This window comes from Mastigoproctus giganteus, chromosome 12 (assembly GCF_048544385.1).
Source record: "Mastigoproctus giganteus isolate SK-2022 chromosome 12, ASM4854438v1, whole genome shotgun sequence".
NCBI lineage: Eukaryota > Metazoa > Arthropoda > Arachnida > Uropygi > Thelyphonidae > Mastigoproctus > Mastigoproctus giganteus.
The window spans coordinates 94,447,962-94,468,172 of NC_143586.1; the positions used below are offsets into that span (position 1 = coordinate 94,447,962).

General features: G+C 36.3%; 1 protein-coding gene across 3 annotated transcripts in view; it reads left to right on the top strand.

The window, feature by feature from the left end:
* LOC150077285 (FGFR1 oncogene partner 2 homolog) overlaps positions 1-20,211 on the top strand; it is a 112,312-nt gene that overhangs the window by 29,237 nt on the left and 62,864 nt on the right. For all 3 annotated transcript variants that reach the window (XM_090386181.1, XM_090386179.1, XM_090386180.1), the window contains exon 2: positions 7,837-7,994. In XM_090386181.1, coding sequence (XP_090242307.1) covers positions 7,860-7,994 — 135 coding nt within the window. In that variant the 5' untranslated portion in view covers positions 7,837-7,859. The remainder of the gene's footprint in view (positions 1-7,836; positions 7,995-20,211) is intronic.

The window sequence follows — 20,211 nt, forward strand, 5'->3', positions numbered from 1 at the left end:
TCGTTGTAGTTGTAGTCCAGCTGTAACTTTACTCCTTTGAAATATGGGGTTATTTACTTTTCCTATTACTAAAAGCTTCAGTTTTTCATTACCAGCCATATTTGCAACCAAGAGTGTAATTCTCTGGTTACTATTTTTACCACCTAAACATTTATCACCTCCTTTAAAAGTCAGTGTCTTGTTTGGCAAACATTTAAAAAATAGACATGTTTCATCAACGTTGAATATGTAATAGTAATAGTGGCATGTGATGCAAGAAAGCAAGCATATGAGCTTATGTAGCATCAGCCAAAAAATTCACACAACCATTCCTTCTAAAAGTTTGTCCAGTTCCTCCTTGAATTTATTTGAGCTATCAACTTCCACAACAACAGACGGAAGTTTGTTCCAGCAATTAACCACCTGCTGGCTAAAGGCAAATTTCCGCACATCTATTCTACAACTGTCTTTCCTCAATTTGAATTTATGCCCCCTTAGATTCGTAATGTGAGCAAGCGAAAAAATCCCATCAGAATTCAGAATGCTCAACCCATTCAAGGCCTTATACACCTCAATCAGATCGCCTTGCAGGTGCGTATTCTCCAGCCTTTGCAATTTGCAGAACTTAAGCCTCTCTTGGTAAGAGGATCCCTCCATTCCCCTCACCAATCTTGTTGCCCTTCTCTGTACACACTAAAGCAAATCTATGTCTTTCCTAAAATGAGGCTGTTGTTTGTTATTTGGTTTTTAGGAGCATTAGCAACTAAGGCCATATTGCTCCGTGAATATGCGGTGGTCATTCCTGACCTTTCCGCATCCTCCATATTTGGTGGTGACGGGCTCGAACCCCGGTCTAATCAAGAAGCGTGTGCTACGCACTGCTGCTCCTTCCCACCTGGCTACAGAGGCGCCTCAAAAATGAGGCCTCCAGACCTGTATGCAATACTCAAGGTGTGGCCTGACATTATCTTCTACAAAGGTATAATTATTATTATTAGCTATATGGTGCAAGGAAGCCTGAGGCTTATGCTGCACCAGCCAAAAAAAAAATTTCTGAATTACCCTGAGAGAGAGAGAGAGAGAGAGAGAGAGAGAAGGAAAACAAGAGTCAGAAATGGAAGGGAATCATCAAGAAAGGGAAAAATGATATCATGGCACACCCTGGGTGTGCCAAGCCCATACTCATCAGATGTGAGCCCCCTGGGGTTATTAACCTCCTTTTCCCTGCTAGCAAAATTCCTGTATATCGTTGACAAAACTTCATGACCTGCTCTTGCAGCCTGTGTGCATTGCTCAGAAAACTTCATATCTCACTGCACAATTACTCCCAGGTCTTTTTCATTTTCTACCACTCTAAGTATAGTACAACACAGTTGGTATGTTCCTCTGGTGTTACTTCTACCAATATGCAGTACTTTGCATTTGTCAATGTTAAACTTCAGTTGCCACTTCTCAGCCCATCTGCCCAAATTTTCTAGATCCTGTTGCAGTAGCACACTGCCATTACTTCATTAACAACCTCGCCAACCTTTGTATCATCTGAAAACTTCGACACTAAGCCTGATATACCTTCATCAATATCATTGATAAATATACAAAACAAAAAGGGGGCCCAACACTAAACCCTGTGGGACTCCACTAATAACATTAGTCTACGAAGAGCGCCATCAATTGATTACCACCCTTTGTCTTCTCCCACTCAACCACCCTTTTATCCATTGTAGCAACTTACCCATAATACCATTCTGCTCCAATTTGTATAGTAGTCTTCCATGCGTAACAGTGTCAAAAGCTTTCCTGAAATCCAAATATATGATATATAATTATTTTTTGCATCCAGTTCCTTTTAACCACATCATAGTATCCATTCAAATTTGTCAGACAAGACTTTCCCTTAACAAACCTATGCTATGTCTGAATTATTGCTACAGTCTTGTCTAGATGAACCTGCAATGCATCTTTAACCAGTGACTCCATTATTTTACCCGGAACAGAAGTTAAACTAACTGGTCTGTAATTACTCGTGTTATCTTTCAATCCCCCTTTGTGCATTGGGGATACATTTTCACTTCTCCACTCCGTGGGGACTTCCCCCGAGTCCAAGGATGCTCTCATAATTATGGCTAAGGGTTTGCTTAGTTTTGCCTCCTCCTTTAATATAACTGGATAGGTCCCATCCACCCCAGGTGCCTTTCTTATGTTTAACTTCAACAATTTCTCCTCCACTTTGCTCTCAGTTATTACAAAATCATTAAGCACCTGTTAAAGTTTTATAAACTTCTGGCATTTTCCTTCCTTAATAACTTCTCGTGTGAATGTAGATGCAGAATACTCATTCACTTTGTTTGCTATCTGAGCAGGATCATCAACAGTTGAACCATCGATATCAAGTTGACCAATCTGATTCATCCCCTTCCTTTTAGAGTTTATATATGTCTTTGGATTCGTTGTCTTCCATAATTTTTTTCAAAGCTGTTTCTTTCCAATGGGTATGGTCTTCTTCGATTGCAACTCCACTTTCATCAGAAATAACTTTCTTGAGTAAGCCATGATGCTCTTTAACACACTACTGGCAGGAATACCAAATTTCAAAGCAATTTCTTTTTCTTTTTTTAACCTTCTGATCTATACTATTAAGCACTTCCATTTTTTACACCACACTCAAGAATTTCCTTTTAGACACTGTAAGGTTACTTGCACAGCAGTTAAAACAAAGCTGAAATTAGGGACCACTTCTAGCTACCGTGTAAACAGAGACAGGTGAAATTTAGTGAAAGTGTGGATGATTCATTTCTACAAAACAACAGATGAGTTTCCGAGATAAAGGAAATCACTCTCTCCTAAGTCTCTAATAGGATGCTTACAGTAGAAAACAGGTTGACCAGAGCCAATGCCCGCATCGGGAATATGTCTTAATCTTTGCCAATGGCTGTGGGCAGCTGACCAGCAAGACTTCTCGGTATAGTAATGTATGAGTTGTATAGGTTTTAGTTCTTTTTAGACATTGCTGACCCACTGCTGGGCAAAGGCATCTCCCAGAACCTTTCATCTTTTTCTATTCTGCACCACGGTTGGCCAGTTTCCTCCTGCAGGGTTTTACAGGCACTATCAAATTGTAAAATGTTTTAGCTCTTAATTTGTGGAATTAACGCCTTTAGCTATTAAAAGCTAAAGTGATTAATGCTTAATCCTTTTATCTCTTAATTTGTGTTTTATACACCATCAGCTTTATTGCCTAAAAGCCAGAGGTGCGAACAGTGCATACCCAGGTCTCTCGAAATCAGTTTGCTATACAGAAATTTTCTTCGTTATACAGAAACCATTTTCAATGTAATGACCAAGGGAAAATCAAAAAAGTTCACTACATAGAAAATTTCACTATATAGAAGTTCGTTAAAGAGAGGTCCGACTGTAGTTTACCTATTTTAAAATGGTAAATTACTGTAAGGAGATGACTGTGTTATCAAAACTATGATTTCATACAGAAGACATTGTAATTTTTCCCTGTAAAAAGTTTACACTATAACAAAATTTTAAAAAACCTGAGCGATAGGCACATTGAGAATTTTTTGTCGAAATAGTTTGTCTTAGTTGTTGCAGACCAAGCACGGTACTAAGTACTATAGGTTCTAATACCTCTCGTGTTTGGGGTTCACATTAAAAAAAAGGCTAAGATGAACATAATAAATTTAATTATAATGTAAAAGATGGTCACAAAATTAAAAAAAAAAAAAAAATTAGTTGCTTTTTGTTGATGTTCTCATTTTTTTAAAAAAGCAGCTACAAAGTCATCATCACTAATTCAATAATCATAAAACACTGTCACTACAAACAAACTACTGTGTATGCTTCTTCTTCCTCATAGTTAGATAAGGGACCTAGATCATTAACTTTTTTTAAGCTTCTAATACCTTTAAAAAAGGCATGGTGAACTGGAGGGATGTATTTGAGAAGGTATAGCATGTCTCTTTTCTTTTCTTTAGAACGCTCAGCTCTCTATGACTATCATGGAACTTTTCTCGTTCAGTACTTTTCAAGCTCTTAGGTTGACCCTCCTTATTGGATTTGACATTCAGTTCCCTGAAAGGGATGTCTTCATCCAGTATACACTTGTAGAAAATCGTGAACAGGTTTTCCTTTTTCATAATGAAGCCACTGTATCTTCAACCAGTTTACATTTTCGCCTTCAACATTGTTCTTCCATTTTGTTATGCCTTTTTCAATAGCTTCTGTTTTCAAAAAGTCATCTTGTTGCATCTTTCATACCATAAACCTGGTGTGTCTTCTGGCAGACTTCATAGTATCATGCTATCCATCTGGAACATAGATAATCATGTTTTTACCAGCTTGCTCAATCAACTCAAAGTCTGAGTCATTTGGAAGGTAAGAGTGGCCAGAAACCATGAATTTGTGGTCCATGGCTTCAACTAAAGTTTCTTGAATCAGTTTCATTAACAATAAGGATACCTTGATGTTCTGATTTTGGCCAGTGCATGTCACTGTATATCATCACATGCTTTTTTTTTTTTTTTTTTGTTCAACTTAATATGCTTAGTTAGGCAAGAAGCAATCTCTTGTGAACCTCTTGATGCAATGGTCAACTTGAAGCCAAGGTTATTTGTGATGTCCTGCAAACCTAAATTATAGCAGTACATATTGTGCCTATAGTAGGCCTCAGAAACAGTTAATTTTGGGAATGGCAGGGCTTTTTGTAAATCTATCGTGATTGTATAGATGTCAGAATTTCTTCAGGCCTTTTTCCCATCAGCCCTTTAGTTGATTTCTTGCTTTCTCTGCTTTTGCCAAATAAAAAACATGTTGCCCCTCTAAATCATCTGTCCTTTTCTATATCAATCGACTGTTTCAGACTATATCAATGCCACATGCCTGCTGTTTATAGAGAAGACTGTCCAGGTTACAGTGTTGTTGCACATTGATATAAACAATTCAGTGCACGACAAAGAAATCTCAGGATGCCCATCAACTGCTTTGATGGGCATCCATCAAAATCAAGGCATTAATTCTGGAAGACCACTGTATTGGCATTAAAGGACTAACTGCAGAGCTCCAAATTAGTGTAGGGTCTGGAATGAACATCAACAGGTGCATATGAGCCAAGTGTCTGTTAGATGGGTTCCCCAGCCTTCTGACCCCTTACTGGAAGAAGGAAAGGGCATAATGTGCACACAAAGTGTTGTTGATGTGCCAGGAAAAGCAAGAGAAGTTTTTTTCATGTCTAATCACCAGGGATGAAACTTAGATCCATCACTATAATTCTAAAACTAAACAAATGTTGAAATAATGGAAGCATGCAGAATCACCAACCCCTAAAAAGGCAAAGGTGCAAGCAAGTGCTGGCAAGGTGATGCTATCAGTTTTTTGGGATCGGCATGGTGTAATACTAACAGATTTTACCTTCAAATGGGCTGTACTGTAATTGCAAAGTATTATTCCAGCCGCCTCCTCATAAAGCTACATGCTGCTATAAGAGAAAAAAAGACAGGGAAAACTGTCAAAAGGTGTGTACCTGCTACACAATAATGCCCCTGTGCATTTCTTGCATGCTGCAGCAAGATGTGCACGTCGAATGTGGGTTTGATATATTGCCGCATCTTGCACTTTGCACCTTTCAATTTTTTCTTGCCTTGAAGTTCTTTCTTTGTGGAAAATACTTTGCTTCTGATGATGATGAGGTGATTTCTGCTGTTGAGTTGTGGTTTAAAGGACAGTCAGAGGAATTTTACAAAACTGGCCTGCAGAAGTGTATTGAGAGGTGGCAAAAATGTCCCATTTTGTTTGTTGACTATGTTGAAAAAGTGTAGTACATGGTGTTTGTTTCAGCCGTCTATCACAACTTTGGATGAATACAAATCTGCTTTGAAAATATATCTTTATGAATTGACGAATTATATATTTTTTTATTTCAACAGGAGAAAATTGCAGAACAGTAAAATTGTGCATAAAACAATTAAATTTGCCCAAAAAGTCTCATGCATCTGAATGTATTGATTTAGTGACATGGAATTATCATCTGGTGCCTAGTTTGTGTCTTTTCACCTAAAGTGCAAGTAGTGACTGATTACATTTTGTGTTTAGAATTTTTTAAAACAAAACATCTATACAAAAAAAAGTAAACTGAAAAATTAGGTCTTGTTTTCTTTAAAAGATTAATAACTATGAACAGGATTATCTGGTGTTATTTAAAATATTTTGATTTTGTGTTCCTTTGATTAATGTTTTCTAATATAAAATGTGTTGCACCTGGATTTGAATTTTTGTGTTCCTAGAGTTAACTGAGTTTTACTTGAAACAAAATGAGATTATAGGTGCATTTTGCACTGTTTTATGAAATAATATTAAGCATTACTAATATTGTGGCACTCTATAGAAAAACCTTGGAGGTAAAACCGTTACCCTGACATTTTTAGCTGAGGCCTGATAGCTTTTTTTTTTTTTTTTTTTTTGTGGAATTCAGTTTTGTTCTGATTAGTTTCATTCCTAAAAGCCTGGTTGTCTTACATATAAATCATATCAAGAGCTTCAAATTTGTCCAAACTGTATTTCTTTGTTTTGATTAGAGACTGAGCCATGCAGATTTTAAATGTCACGAAATCCTGACATTAGTGTAGTTCTTTTAGTTCTTACATTTTATAAGCCTTGAAACAGTGCCGTCTGGGTGGTGGTGGTGCCCACTGAGAATAAGTAACAGTAGTCTTCTCTTTTAGTGAAGTGTTACTTATTCGAGGTAGTGCAGTACGTGGCAACTTGTGAAGGATGAGCACAATATGAGATACAGATAAAATGATGCCCTTTTACACTACAAATGTAGTTTTTTCGTTTAAGAGTTTTCTATGGTATATTTACACCAATATTATATAGATTATTTATACTCTTCCATATGGTGACTTGTTGCATTGACTTTGACTTAAACATTTTTTAGTTCTATAACTTTGGACTTATTTGATGCAGAGGCTTCAATCTTCACAGTCCTACCAAGATCCATGAAAATTGGAGTAGTCAGGTTGTGAGCCTTGTTGAATTGGCATAGAATTATCCAAAGGTAATTTCCAAGTGACTACTGTGGAGACAGCCTTCTCTTGCCTCAATCTAATTTTGTTTTCTATTATTATTAAGTCACTGGAGTGGTCATTCCCAGTTCTATTATATACAAATCTGAATCACTTCTAATTATTCTCTGGCATTTTTTTTTTTTTTTTTTTTTTCAAATATTTATTTTCAAAACATAAATAAATTCAATTGCATGATAGAGGTAACCTAGTTAACTTCAGTTAACAGAAAGAAGTTTGCTATCCTGTTTTATGGGACTCCTGTACTGGTTACGAAGTGAAGGATTCACTTACACAAAACAAAGCTTTATGGTCCAGCTGGAAATGTAGTTGTATATAATAAGCCCTTTATATTTATCTCCTTTTTATCTGTAATGGTATGTAATTGTATTGTATTATCTTGAAATTTTTAACTTTACGAAAATCACTGTCACAAGTAATGATATTTTAAGGACTTTCTTGAACTTTTACTTTTGTAGAGTTAAGTACTTTGAGTCAGAAATAGTTAATAAGGAAAGCTGCGATTTGTTAGATTAAAAAAATAGGATACATAAAAGATTTGCGGTAGCAGTTTTAGATAATAAAATATATTAGAAGAAATTTTATTAGGATTAATAATGAAAATGACAGATCTGCAAATAATTTATATAGTATTAATAAAATAAAATAAATTATATATATGAAAGGTTTAAAATGAAAATTGGATTTTATTAAACCAACGTGTAAATCCAGTGAGTTTTATTTTCCACAGTTTTCCAATACCAATTCTTGTATAAATTTTCTTTTGCAGAAGTTGAGGCTTTACTGTCAGCTATGTCACTGACAGTTCAACAACTTCTTAATGATGCGAAACGCCTTGTTACCCGACTCCGGGAGCATGATAATCGTGCAGATACCCTTATAGCTCAAGCTCAGTCTGTTAATAATAATGTACAAACAATGAAACAGGTTTGTATTTTGGTTGGATTTTCTATTACATTAATAACTTTTAATGTATTTAAAAGATATTGTAGTTAGATCTTCCCGCTCTCCTCATCTATGTGGGTAGATCTTTTGGGGTGATTTTTGGTTTTCTTTTCATTTTTGCTGCATTATTTCCTCATTGAAATTTTAAAAAAATAACTAATAATGCCATAGTACAGAGTTAGATCAAGGTGAATGAAGGTGATAGACAACAAAATTTATTTAAACACAAAAAAACCGATGGACTATCAGTTGTTCACACAAATGTGATGACTGCATTACACATCAAGACTTGGCTCTTATAACATACCTGCCATTTTACCGTTTTCCTGTAAAATTGACAAAAGAATGTCCCTTGCCATTTTATGCCCCCCCCCCTCCCTTTTTGATGTAAAAATATCTATGGCGGTACTAGAATAAAATCAATTGGTAATGAAATTTTCTTATAGCGGAAATGACGCAATTGATTCTTAAATGAAATTTTTTTACAGAAATGACGCAACTTCTTATTAGGTGGCTGTTAGATTTTAAATGATGTTACTTCCTAAATAGCACTAATGATGCTAACTCAGTCGCTAACATTTATTCGGTTGAATAAGTAGTTGATTCGAAATTCATAAAACGTAACTTGGAGATAATACTCGATACTGAAATATATATATAGTGTTATATATTTATATAGATAGTGTTATAACTGCATTGGGATATAAGTTTAGGGTTATATTTTTGTACTGAAATTGAATTGAAATCATGACTTGGCCCAGAGCAGCAAAGCAAAAAGCTCAAGCTAATGGGAGTGCTGTGGCTCAGGGGAGAACTGAGGGGAGAGCAGTTGTCCTCTGAATCACAGCCTTTTGAAATGTACTGCTTGTTTGATGTTTATGGAGCAAACAGGACATGATATTGCCAAGGAGAATGTCTTTGGGTGTGCACGATGTAAGGAGTGTGAAGAAAACGGGCACCAACTCAGCGTTGTTATGGGCCTATATGAAAGCTTGAAGGACAGGGACTTTGATGCCCTTGAAGGATTTAAATTAATGGGCCCATCAAGTTCTCAGCTGCCCAAATCAATGCAAGAGTTTGCACCCGAATGTCACACAACGCAGCGGCAACCCCTAAGGCAGAACGCGCTGGTCCCACAGGAACTAGTGGTCGGTGACTGTATTGTCAGGGAAAAGTACAATATTGTTGTACGATATATTTGGGAATATATTGTACAAAAAGGATAGGTGGAACAGGACCAGGGTATGTCTGCTAGGGGCAAAGGTTCATGATGTTGTAGAGCAGATATTTTTAAGGGCACAAAAGGTGATATTGTTGTACACTTTTGCACTAATGATATTAAGAGTAGGAGGCTGGCAGATTTACTTAACAAGTACAGGTCAATGTTGAAAAAATGCCCTGAGTTAGGGTTGAATTTGAAAGTGTGTGCAATTCTGTCCAGACACGATAGGAGAGAGTATATGATGAGAGAATTGTCGATCGATTCAGTCCTAGAGAGATTGTGGTATTGTGGATTGAGGGGTAGAATTTTTCTCAGCCTGGTCTGTGCTTGTTAACAGGAGAGACTGCTTCTACAGGGGTGGGATACACTCAAATAGAAAGGGTGCAAGAATATTTGCTGATGCTATCGAGGCAGTGTTAGGTGGGTCGGAAAACTGCTAGCTTGGGAGGATATAAGTACTAATAACAATAGCTGCTGGCAGAGGTGAAAGTGATTCTCCCACTGCTTCTATTGAAATGAGCAGCAGCCTAGAAAACAGGTTGCAGGGGATTTCAGAGACTGCTGGGAGCCATTTCGGAACAAGTAAATACATGGGCTGTGTTAGGGTAGCTAAGAAAAGGAACAGGTGCATGTATACTTGCCTGTATACCAATGCTAGGAGTTTGGTAAGTAATTTTGATGAATTTGAGGTGTTGGTCAAAACATTAAAGTCAGATATTGTTGGGATATCAGAGACGTGGTGTCACACAGATATAAGGAATGCAGAACTGGAATTTGGGGAGTACAATGTGTACAGGAGGGACCGACAGGATAGAAAGGGAGGAGGGATTATGCTATTAGTTAAGAAACACATAAAATCCAAGGAAGTGAAGCCAGTCGACATCACTAGAGAGTGCAGTGTCTAGTCAGTTTGGTGTGACATGAGCATTGGGAGATCAAAATTGAGAGTAGGAGTGTGTTATAGGCCTAATGACTCTGATGAGTATAATAAACAACTGTACCGAGAAATAGAGTGGGCCAGTAAATTAGGGAAATTAATGGAGGCATTGGTTAATGAAGCACTGCAGTATCTTCTAGACAAGACTTTAGTTATAGCTCGGACACAGCATGGGTTTGTTAAGGGAAAGTCTTGTCTGATTGATTTGTTTGGATACTATGATGTGGTCAGAAAGGAACTGGATGCAAAGAATAATTTTGATATCATATATTTGGATCTTAGAAAGGCTTTTGATACTGTTGCATGTAGAAGACTGCTGCACAAATTGGAGCAGCATGGCATTGGAAGCAAATTGCTGCTGTGGATAAAGGGATGGTTTAGTGGGAAAAAACACAGCATTGTAATCACTGCTCTTCGTGAACTAATGTTATTAGTGGAGTCCCCCAGGATTCAATGTTGGGTCCACTGTTGTTTTCTGTATTTATTAATATTGATGATGGTATATCAGGCTTAATGTCCAAGCTTGCAGATGATACAAAGGTTGGCAGGGTTGTTAATGACAGGATCTAGAAGAGTTAGGCAGATGGGCTGAGAAGCAGCAACTGAAGTTTAACATTAACAAATGCAAAGTACTCCATATGGGTAGCAGTAACACAAGAGAAACGTACCAACTTTGTGGTACTCACTGACAGTGGTAGAGAATGAAAAGGACCTATGGGTAATTGTGCAGTCAGATATGAAGTTTTCTGAGCAGTGCAGACAGTTTGGAAGAGTAGCTCATGGTGTCTTGTCAATGATGAACAGCAGGGGTGGCCAACGAGTCGATTGCGGCTTTAATTTCGGTTGATAACGATGAATTTTGAAATATACAGTCATCCCTCGATTTGCACAGTCAGGTATACTACCAAAATTTTATATTGTGCAGCTGGTTTCGCTACCTGCACGTATTTTTTTTTATTTATGAAGCTTAAAAAATAGGAATGAAGATCAGATTTTGAACATTTATTTTTGTTTTTTTTTTTTGCATGATTGAAGATTTCATTGAAGGAGAAACACATTTCACCATAATAAAGTAAAATCCCACAGAATTCCAGCTGTAGGTATTATTGCAAATGCAATAAGATTGAGTTTACTACCCATTTATAATTAGATTGCACTAACAGAAAAGGGCAAATTGTTTTTAATGTTTTATGGTCGTGACCTCCAGAAATAGCTTTAGAGAAATATCACAAAGGCATTCAAAACTGATTCTTATAAGGATATAACCAAACAGAGCAATAAACGGTGGTATGTTTGTCCGGTTATTTTTGAAACAACTTCCTCATTTGGGAATCCTCTTCATCAGTTATCCTTCGTTAGTTGTTCAGACAGAATATTTTTCCGCTTCGCGCAACTTAGTGTTTTAATCAGTAAGCATTGCTTTTGCTGATTTAATAACTGGACAGTACTTATATGTTAATTTAATACCTTTTGATTTAAAATGAATGCTACGAAAAAGTGTAAAACGTATCATTTGAGAGGGAACTAGAATACTTTTTTGTTTTGTAATGGTGAAAGAAAAATGTTGCTGTTTGATTTGCAATGCTTCCGTGGCTATACCCAAAAAAGGAAATTTAGAAATGCACTTCAGTGCCCTCCATGGTAAATACTAATCGTATTTTCCACCGAATAGTGACCTTAGAAAAAATTAGAACTTAAATCTAGACTATTCGCACAACAAAATTTCTTCATGACACTTAATTTACAATCTAAAGCAGTAACTGTAGCATCATTTAAAGTGAGTCATCTTGCAAAAAAATGCAAATCATTTTCTGATAGTCAATTCATCAAAGATGCATTTTTAGAAATAACAGATTCTCTAAAAGTGCCCTTCAAGATTTGCAATTATCTCAAAATACTGTGATGCGACACACCAAAAAATGAGTAAAAATGTGAGCGAACAATTGCGTGCTGATATTGCTAATTGTGTGTCCTTTTCTTTACAACTGGATGAATCTACAGATGTCAGTGATACAGCTCAGTTGCTCATTTTTATTCATATGGTTTTCGATGATTCTGCCACTAGAGAAAAACTGCTGGGTATGGTTTCGTTAAAAGAAAGAACTGGAGAACTCTTGATATCTTTAACTCATTCAAACATTTTATTGAAAAAATTAAATTGCCACTATTTAAGCTCGTATCAGTAACAACAGGTGGAGCTAAAGCATTGACTGGGCATCTTAACGAATTCATCGCATTGTGCCAAAAGGATAATGAATTCCCAGATTTTTTTAGTTACCACTGTATCATCCACCAACAAGTGTTAGCCAGCAAAAGATTAAATACTAAAAGTGTTATGAACGTCGTTTTCAAAATCGTGAATTCCATCATCTCTTCAAAGGAGACTTTTCAAAATGCAACTCGATGAAAAAGAACCAGATCTGAAAGTAACACAAATGTGAGGTGGCTGAGTCGGAGTAAGTTTCTACAGAGATTTCGAAATTTGTTGATCAAAGGGGAGATGATTATCAGCAGCTACTAGATACGGAGTAGTTGTGTGATCTGGCTTTTTTGGCAGATTTTACCAGTAAATTAAGTGATCTGAATTTGGAATTACAAGGAAAAAATAAATATGTGGGTGACACGATTAGTAGTATTTCTGAATATAAATATCAATTTTTGGCAATGGCTAAGGATCTCAAAGAAAAAAAAAAATTCTACCATTTTGCAAATATGCAAGATCATTTGCAAAAATATCCTGTTTTTGAATTTAATAGCGAGAAATATGTTTCTGAAATTGAGAATGTTGTGGACGATTTTGAAACCAGATTCAGTGATTTTAAAACAATTGAAGACATTGTTCAATATATTTCTTATCCATTTAATGTCAACTTAGATACGAAACAAATTGCAGAAAAAATCGCTGCAATTTTTCACATGGAGAAAATATTACTTGAAAATGAAATTATTACATTGTGAAACGATATCTTCCTAAAAGCCAGGTCATCAGAAAAAGAGTTTTTTTTTGTAAATGTTTGCCGAGAAAAGTACCCAAATGAAAAAAAATGCAGTGAACTTTTAAATTCTTGTTTTGGTTCCACATATTTATGTGAATTGGCCTTTTCGTATTTGAAACAAACAAAAACAAAGAATCGCTGTGCTCTTAAGTACTTGCATACAGAAGATTCTTTACAGTTGGCCTTATCACATATTCCCGATTTTGAAATATCGGGAATATATGATAAGGAATATTTGATATATTCCCGATTTTGAAAGCTTGGCAGATGACATAAAGACACAAACTTCACATCAATTAAAAATTTAAATTGCAAATTTAAAATAAGAATTATATTGAATTTTAAAATCTATAAACAACATTTTTAAATCTGTGTTGATTAACTTTTTAGCCTTGTACAATGAAATTTTTGAGATGGTAGATTGCGGCACATTTTGAAGGAAAAAAGTAGATCGCATCACAAATTAAGTTGGACACCCCTGATATACAGGAATTTTTCTAGCAGGGATAATGAGGTGATTATCCCCTTGTATAAGGCAATGGTCAGGCCACGCCTTGAGTACTGTTTACAGGTCTGGAGGCCTTATTTTAAAAAGGATGTAGAGCTGCTGGAACGAGTACAGAGAAGGGCAACAAGATTAGTGAATAGAACAAAGGGTTGCTCTTAGGAAGAAAGGCTAAAGTTTTGCAAATTATTGTGTCTGGAGACTAGGCACCTGCGAGGTGATCTGATTGAGGTGTATAAGACCTTGAATGGTTTGAGCATGCTCAGTGCTGATGGGATGCTTCCTCTTGCTCAGAATAAGCGTCTCCATAGCCAGGTGGGCAGGAGCAGCAGTGCGTAGCACACGCTTCTTGATTAGACCGGGGTTCGAGCCCGTGACCACCAAATATGGACGATGCGGAAAGGTGGGGGAATGACCACCGCATTATCCACGGAGCAGTATGGTCTTAGTTGCTAATGCTCCTAAAAACCAAATGACAGCTGAGAATAATTGCCTGAGAGGGTATAAATTCAAGTTGAAGAAAGACAGTTGCAGGATAGATGTGAGGAAGTTTGCCTTTAGCTAACAGGTGGTTGATTGCTGGAACAAGCTTCCATCTGTTGTAGAAGTTGATAGCTTAAATAGATTCAAAGCGGAATTAGACAAAGATTTGGAACCAGTGGATGGGTGAAATGAGAAGGGGTTTTTTTTTTTTTGACTGATGCTGTATAAGCTTGCTTTCTTGCATCGTATGCCTTTGCTAATGCTAAAAAGATTCAGTAGAGTAAGTTTGTACTAAGATGTGGAAATGACAACACTTCCTAAATAATGTGAACTCAGTCACTAATGTTGATTCGGTAGAGTAAGTAGTTTGTTTGTTATTTGGTTTTTAGGAACATTAGCAACTAAGGCCATATTGCTCCGGGGGTATGCGGTGGTCATTCCCTGACCTTTCTGCATCCTCCGTATTTGGTGGTCACTGGCTCGAACCCCAGTCTAATCAAGAAGCGTGTGCCACTCCTGCCCACCTTGCTACGGAGGCACCCAGAGTAAGTAGCAGGTAGTAATATTATGCTAGAATAAAAGCAGAATATTATGCAAGAATAAAACAAAGACTTTAATAAAATCTGCTTCTCAAGACTTTGATCACCATCAACCTTCTAAGTAAGTAAGTTTTGATCAAACCATTAAAAAAATTTAAACGGTTTTACTCTGGTGCTGCCATAAATGTTTTCACATAAAATAACACATCTTTCGTGCATACAAGGTGCACATGCTGATTATGCCATAGTATGTTACTTCCTTTTGTGCTCATAAATAGTGAGGTTTCAGTTAATAAAATAAAAAATAATAAGAAATAAATAAACAGTCTTTTTGTTAGAAATGCAAGCTCTGATTTGGATGTTATGTAAGCAGATCGCCTTTTTACTTTGTTTTTGGTAAACACATATTTTTGGGCATGTGTATAGATTATTTTGGCCATTTAATATAGAGGATATCTGCAGTAACACTGAGTTTTGTGCATCTGCAGTAACACCCAAAAATATTTGTCCCAACATCTGCACTAGCACTAAAAACCATGTAATAGCATGGTTGTATTATGAGGTTTCTAATTAAACCAAAATTTGTGTCATTTCTGTATGCTATTTTTTTTTTTTTTTTTTTTAAATTATTTTCTGGCTATTATTTTATAAAATAAAATAATTATTTAATACATTATAGTATTATAGTTTTACTTTATATTTTAAATGAAATATTTAGAATATCAGTTATAAAACAGCTATTGCTCCCAATTTCAAATAATTTCAGTAAAGCCATAACCTTAATGAAATATGAAATTGGAAGGACTAGCTTATGCTTTCATGTGTTTTTGTGACTTTCATTAATTGCCTATGTAGTTAATGCAGTGGCCTTACATGTATTTCTTGTTGCATAATAGATTTGCCATTAGAACATATTGTCCTGATATTGCACTCCTCCCATGACCACTGAGAGGAGTTGTGCATATGATCAAGGGAATGATGTAGATCCTAAAATGTGCTGTTCTTTATACAGAAATTATTGTGGAGTAATAGTTTTTCACTATTACTTCACAATAATTTCTGTATAACGTATGAAAAAAACTATGATTTTTAATTGTAGTTTTCTTTAAATGATTTATTGCATTTTGTAATAATGTTTAATTTTCCTATATCATTGTGTAATGCATTAATTAATCAATTATTATTATTAATTCAGATAATTTCATAACACCATTGTTTTGTACTCTGGCAGAGAGAGAGAGAGAGAGAGAGAGAGTCTGTATTATTAAAAGTTTCATAGATTCCAATTTATGTTTGCAGGTGTACACTAAGTGCACTGCAAACTTATAACCTATCAGGATAAAGTCATGTGAGATTGGCAAAAGGACAACTGTGCAAGGAAAGACTCCAATTATGTGGGCCTTCTAAACCTCAATCAGGTCACCTCAGAGGTGGCCTGATTGAGGTTTAGAAGGCTCTACGAGGGATTAGTAAAATGAATGAAGGTGGAATTTTCACTGTTAATAAAGAATTTCAGAAGTAGGGGCCATTCAAATTATGGGGGTTGAGGAAGTGTAGATTGTAGGAAGTTTATTTTTAGCCAGTGAGTCATTGATTGCTGGAACAAGTTTCCTCTGTAGGTAGTTGAGGCTGACAGTTTGCATAAATTCAAATTCAAAGGTCAACTGGATAGTTACCTGTGAGGAGGGAAGCATATAATTTGTATTTTCTTATCTACTTGGTGGTTTGTTTGTTTTTTTTTTTTTTTTTTCCCATTTACATTTAATTAAAAAAAATTTCTTGTTTATTAATGAAATTTGTTAATTGTCTTGAGAAATGAGTCTGTCTTATAAATTTCACAGCCCTTTTTAAGCTCAGGCTCCAGTGCAGTTGCATTGGCATATTTATGCCACTGGTTCCATGTACAAGATGTATTTGTTTAATTGCAGTCTCAGGCTTTCTCCTATGTACAGGGTTTGACAAGTAACAGGACTGGGTCCATAGCACCCGTGTAAATGAATGTAGGACCATGATGCAGCATGTCATCCCATCAGCTGACCTACATGACTGTTTCCTTCTTACAAGGTCACTTACTTATTGTTAGTCATCTATACACAGTCATTTTAGTGCTGTTAAAGGCTGGTTCATTGTGTTAAATAATGGAGTGAAGGAAAAACATTATTTTGTTTCAAGCTAAGCTGGGAGAAAGTGAGGTTGAAACCTGTGAATCAAGCTGGGAGAAAGTGGGGTTGAAACCTGTCAATCAAGCTTGGAGAAAGTGAGGTTGAAACCTATGAATCAGTAAAACAATTTTTCCTCTTGCTTGCACATATTTCATGAGGTTGAAAAATTTTGGGATGCCCATGAGAATGTGGAAGATGAACTTATTGGCTGCTCCAAACCCCAGAAATTGTCAAAAAATTTATACATTGATGGTGTTTTGACTGTTGAAAAACTGATCAAAAATGAAGCATGCAAATAGCTCATTCTAGTTGCTGATGATTCCTCCTTGCTTGATTCGATCATAATAGGCACAAATCCGTTTTCTAATACAGTGCACATAGACAAATGATGAACAATGTGCTCAAATTTTGTTTTCAAAAATATTGATCATATTCTCATAGTGATCACTTTCTTTGATAGAAATTTACATCAAAAGGAATTTGTGAGAAAAGTGCTATTCTTTTAAACAAATGATTTGAGTTTTGAATTTACTTATAAGGCCTAGGTTTTGAGAAAAATAGGTCTTGTTTCTGTTGAATGACACTGATAGGCCACATTTTGTGTTCATTACCAAGGATAAGTGTGGGTTTGTAGAGCTAACTCCCCACTTATTCCCTTGATTTACCCCCCCCCCCAACTGTTTCTCTCCTAAATGTCCACACTGAAAGGATTTGATGAGAAAGGATTTGGGGAGAAGACAGAGTGGTAATCAATGGATACTGCTCATCGTGGACTAATGTTATTAGTGGAGTCCCTCAGGGCTCAGTATTGGGTCCATTATTGTTTTCTGTATTTATAAATGATATTGATGATGGTATATCAAGCTTAATGTCCAAGTTTGCAGACGATACGAAGGTTGGCAGGGTTGTCAAGGACACTACTGACACTATGCTACTGCAACAGGATCTGGAAAGGTTGAGCAGATGGGCTGAGAGGTGGCAAATGAAGTTTAACATTGACAAATGTAAAGTACTACATATGTGAAACAGCAACCCCAGAGCAACGTATCAACTCTGTGGTACTACACTGACAGTGGTAGAGAATGAAAGGGACCTGGGGGTGGTTGTGCAGGCAGATATGAAGTTTTCTGAGCAGTGCAGACGGGCTGCAAGAGTAGCTCATGGTGTATTGTCGATGATATATAGGAATTTTTCTAGCAGGGATAAGGAGGTGATTATTCCCTTGTATAAGGCAATGGTCAGACCGCACCTAGAGTACTGTATACAGGTCTGGAGGCCACATTTCAAGAAGGATGTAGAGATGGTGGAACGAGTACAGAGAAGGGCAACAAGATTAGTGAATGGAAAAAAGGGGTGCTCTTACGAAGAAAGGCTTACGTTTTGCAAATTACAGTGTCTGGAGACTAGGCACCGGCGAGGTGATCTGATAGAGGTGTATAAAGCCTTGAATGGTTTGAGCATGCTCAATGCTGATGAGATTCTTCCTCTTGCTCAGAATAATCACCTGAGAGGGCATAAATTCAAATTGAGGATAGACGTGAGGAAATTTGCCTTTAGCCAGCGGGTGGTTGGTTGCTGGAATAGACTTCCATCCCTTGTCGTGGAAGTTGATAGCCTAAATAAGTTTAAGGCTCAGCTGGGCAGGTATTTCAAACGAACAGAGGGGTGAAGTGGAAGTGGTTATTTTTTATTTATTTATTTATTATTATTATTATTATTTTTTTTTTTTTGGATGATGCTGCATAAGCTTGCTTTCTTGCATCAAATGCCTCTACTAATGCTAAAAATGCTAATGCTAATGAAGTAGAAGACAAAGATGATATATGGGTTCTTGAGGAATAAGAAAAGGAACAATGAAGAACCTGGGTTCATAGTCGATATAGGTGAAAAATTAGTCATGGAGAAAGGAAATCAGGAAACAGTGGCAGGCTATTTTGCAACCTTGCTTAATGCTAAGGCCAATGGGAAGGAAGATGTATAAGAAGAGCAGAATCCACAGAGGATGAAGTAAAAGCAATGAAAAATGGAAAATCACCTGGAGTAGATGAATTACCAGTGAAAGTTGCGTGAGGACAAAATTTGGGGAATCAGATTGCTTTTCAGTGTCCAGTGGACTTCGACGGGGTAGTGTATTGTCACCACTATATTTTATTATTGTCATGGACAAAATCCTTGCAGCGGTGGATGAAAAAAAAGGTGGAACAGCGGTTTTTGCGGGTGATGTTGTCCTTTGGGCAAACAAGGAGGAAGAACTTCAAGAGAAACTAACACATTGGGAAAGAGTAGTTAGTGAGTATGGTTTAAAGATAAGTGACCAGAAAAGAAAGAGATGGTGATGGGGAGAGGTGAGTGTAAAAGGTATGAAATTGGGGAAGGAAATGTTGGAAGTGGTGGATAATTTTAATACCTAGGGAGTTCATTAACAAAGGATGGCAGCCTAGATTTGGAAATAACTAGGAGAATAGTAGAGTCAGAGTTTCTTCTGTAATGTTAATAGCCTGTTATGGGCTAGGGAAGTTCCAATGAAGTGTAAAAAGCCGATAAATATGGCATATTTTGGTCCCTGTATTTGACCTATGCTGCTGAGACGTGGAAGATGAATAAAAAGGATGCCTGAAAACATATTGTACTAACAATAGTAATTATATGTTGCAAATGTAATTTGAAGTTCGAAAAAAAAGTGATTACTGAAATAAGTTAGATACTTACATTTGGTTATACAACCTGTGAATTCTGTAAGAATTAATTTGTTCTGCTTTTGTGTACTTTCTGATGTACGAAAACAAAAATGGCTGTCAGAAGCTAGATATCATGTGACATCCCAAATTTATGTGGTAGTTTTTCAAGTGTCTGACAGCTGATTACTGTTTTTGTTTTACAAACAAAATGCAGAGAGAGAGAGAGTGAGAGTGCACAAAGAGTTGTAATGGTTGAATCAATACAGAAAATTTCAGTAACATAACAATAAAAGGTTTAGGAAGTTAATTTTGTGAGTTTAATGCAAATTTTAAAGAAACAGCTGTTTGTTTATTTGCAAGTTTTTAAGGAAAGTTAAGAGAAGTGAATATGCTTTGATACCCTAGTTAGTTTTTGTTTTATTTCATGAAATTAATGTGTATTATGAATGAATAAAGTGTTTCTCATATGAACTAATTAGAAAGATTTTCTGCCAAATGTTTGAAATTATATCCTTCAAATATTTGCCTAAGTTTCCCCCAAAAAGATACAGGACAAACTTGGAGAGACCAGTCACCTGCTAAATTTTGTCTTGATAATAAATTTGGATGGATCTGAAATGTTGACAAAAATGCAGTATTATTAAGTGTATTTGAATGTGCCTGTTAGTAGGAAACAG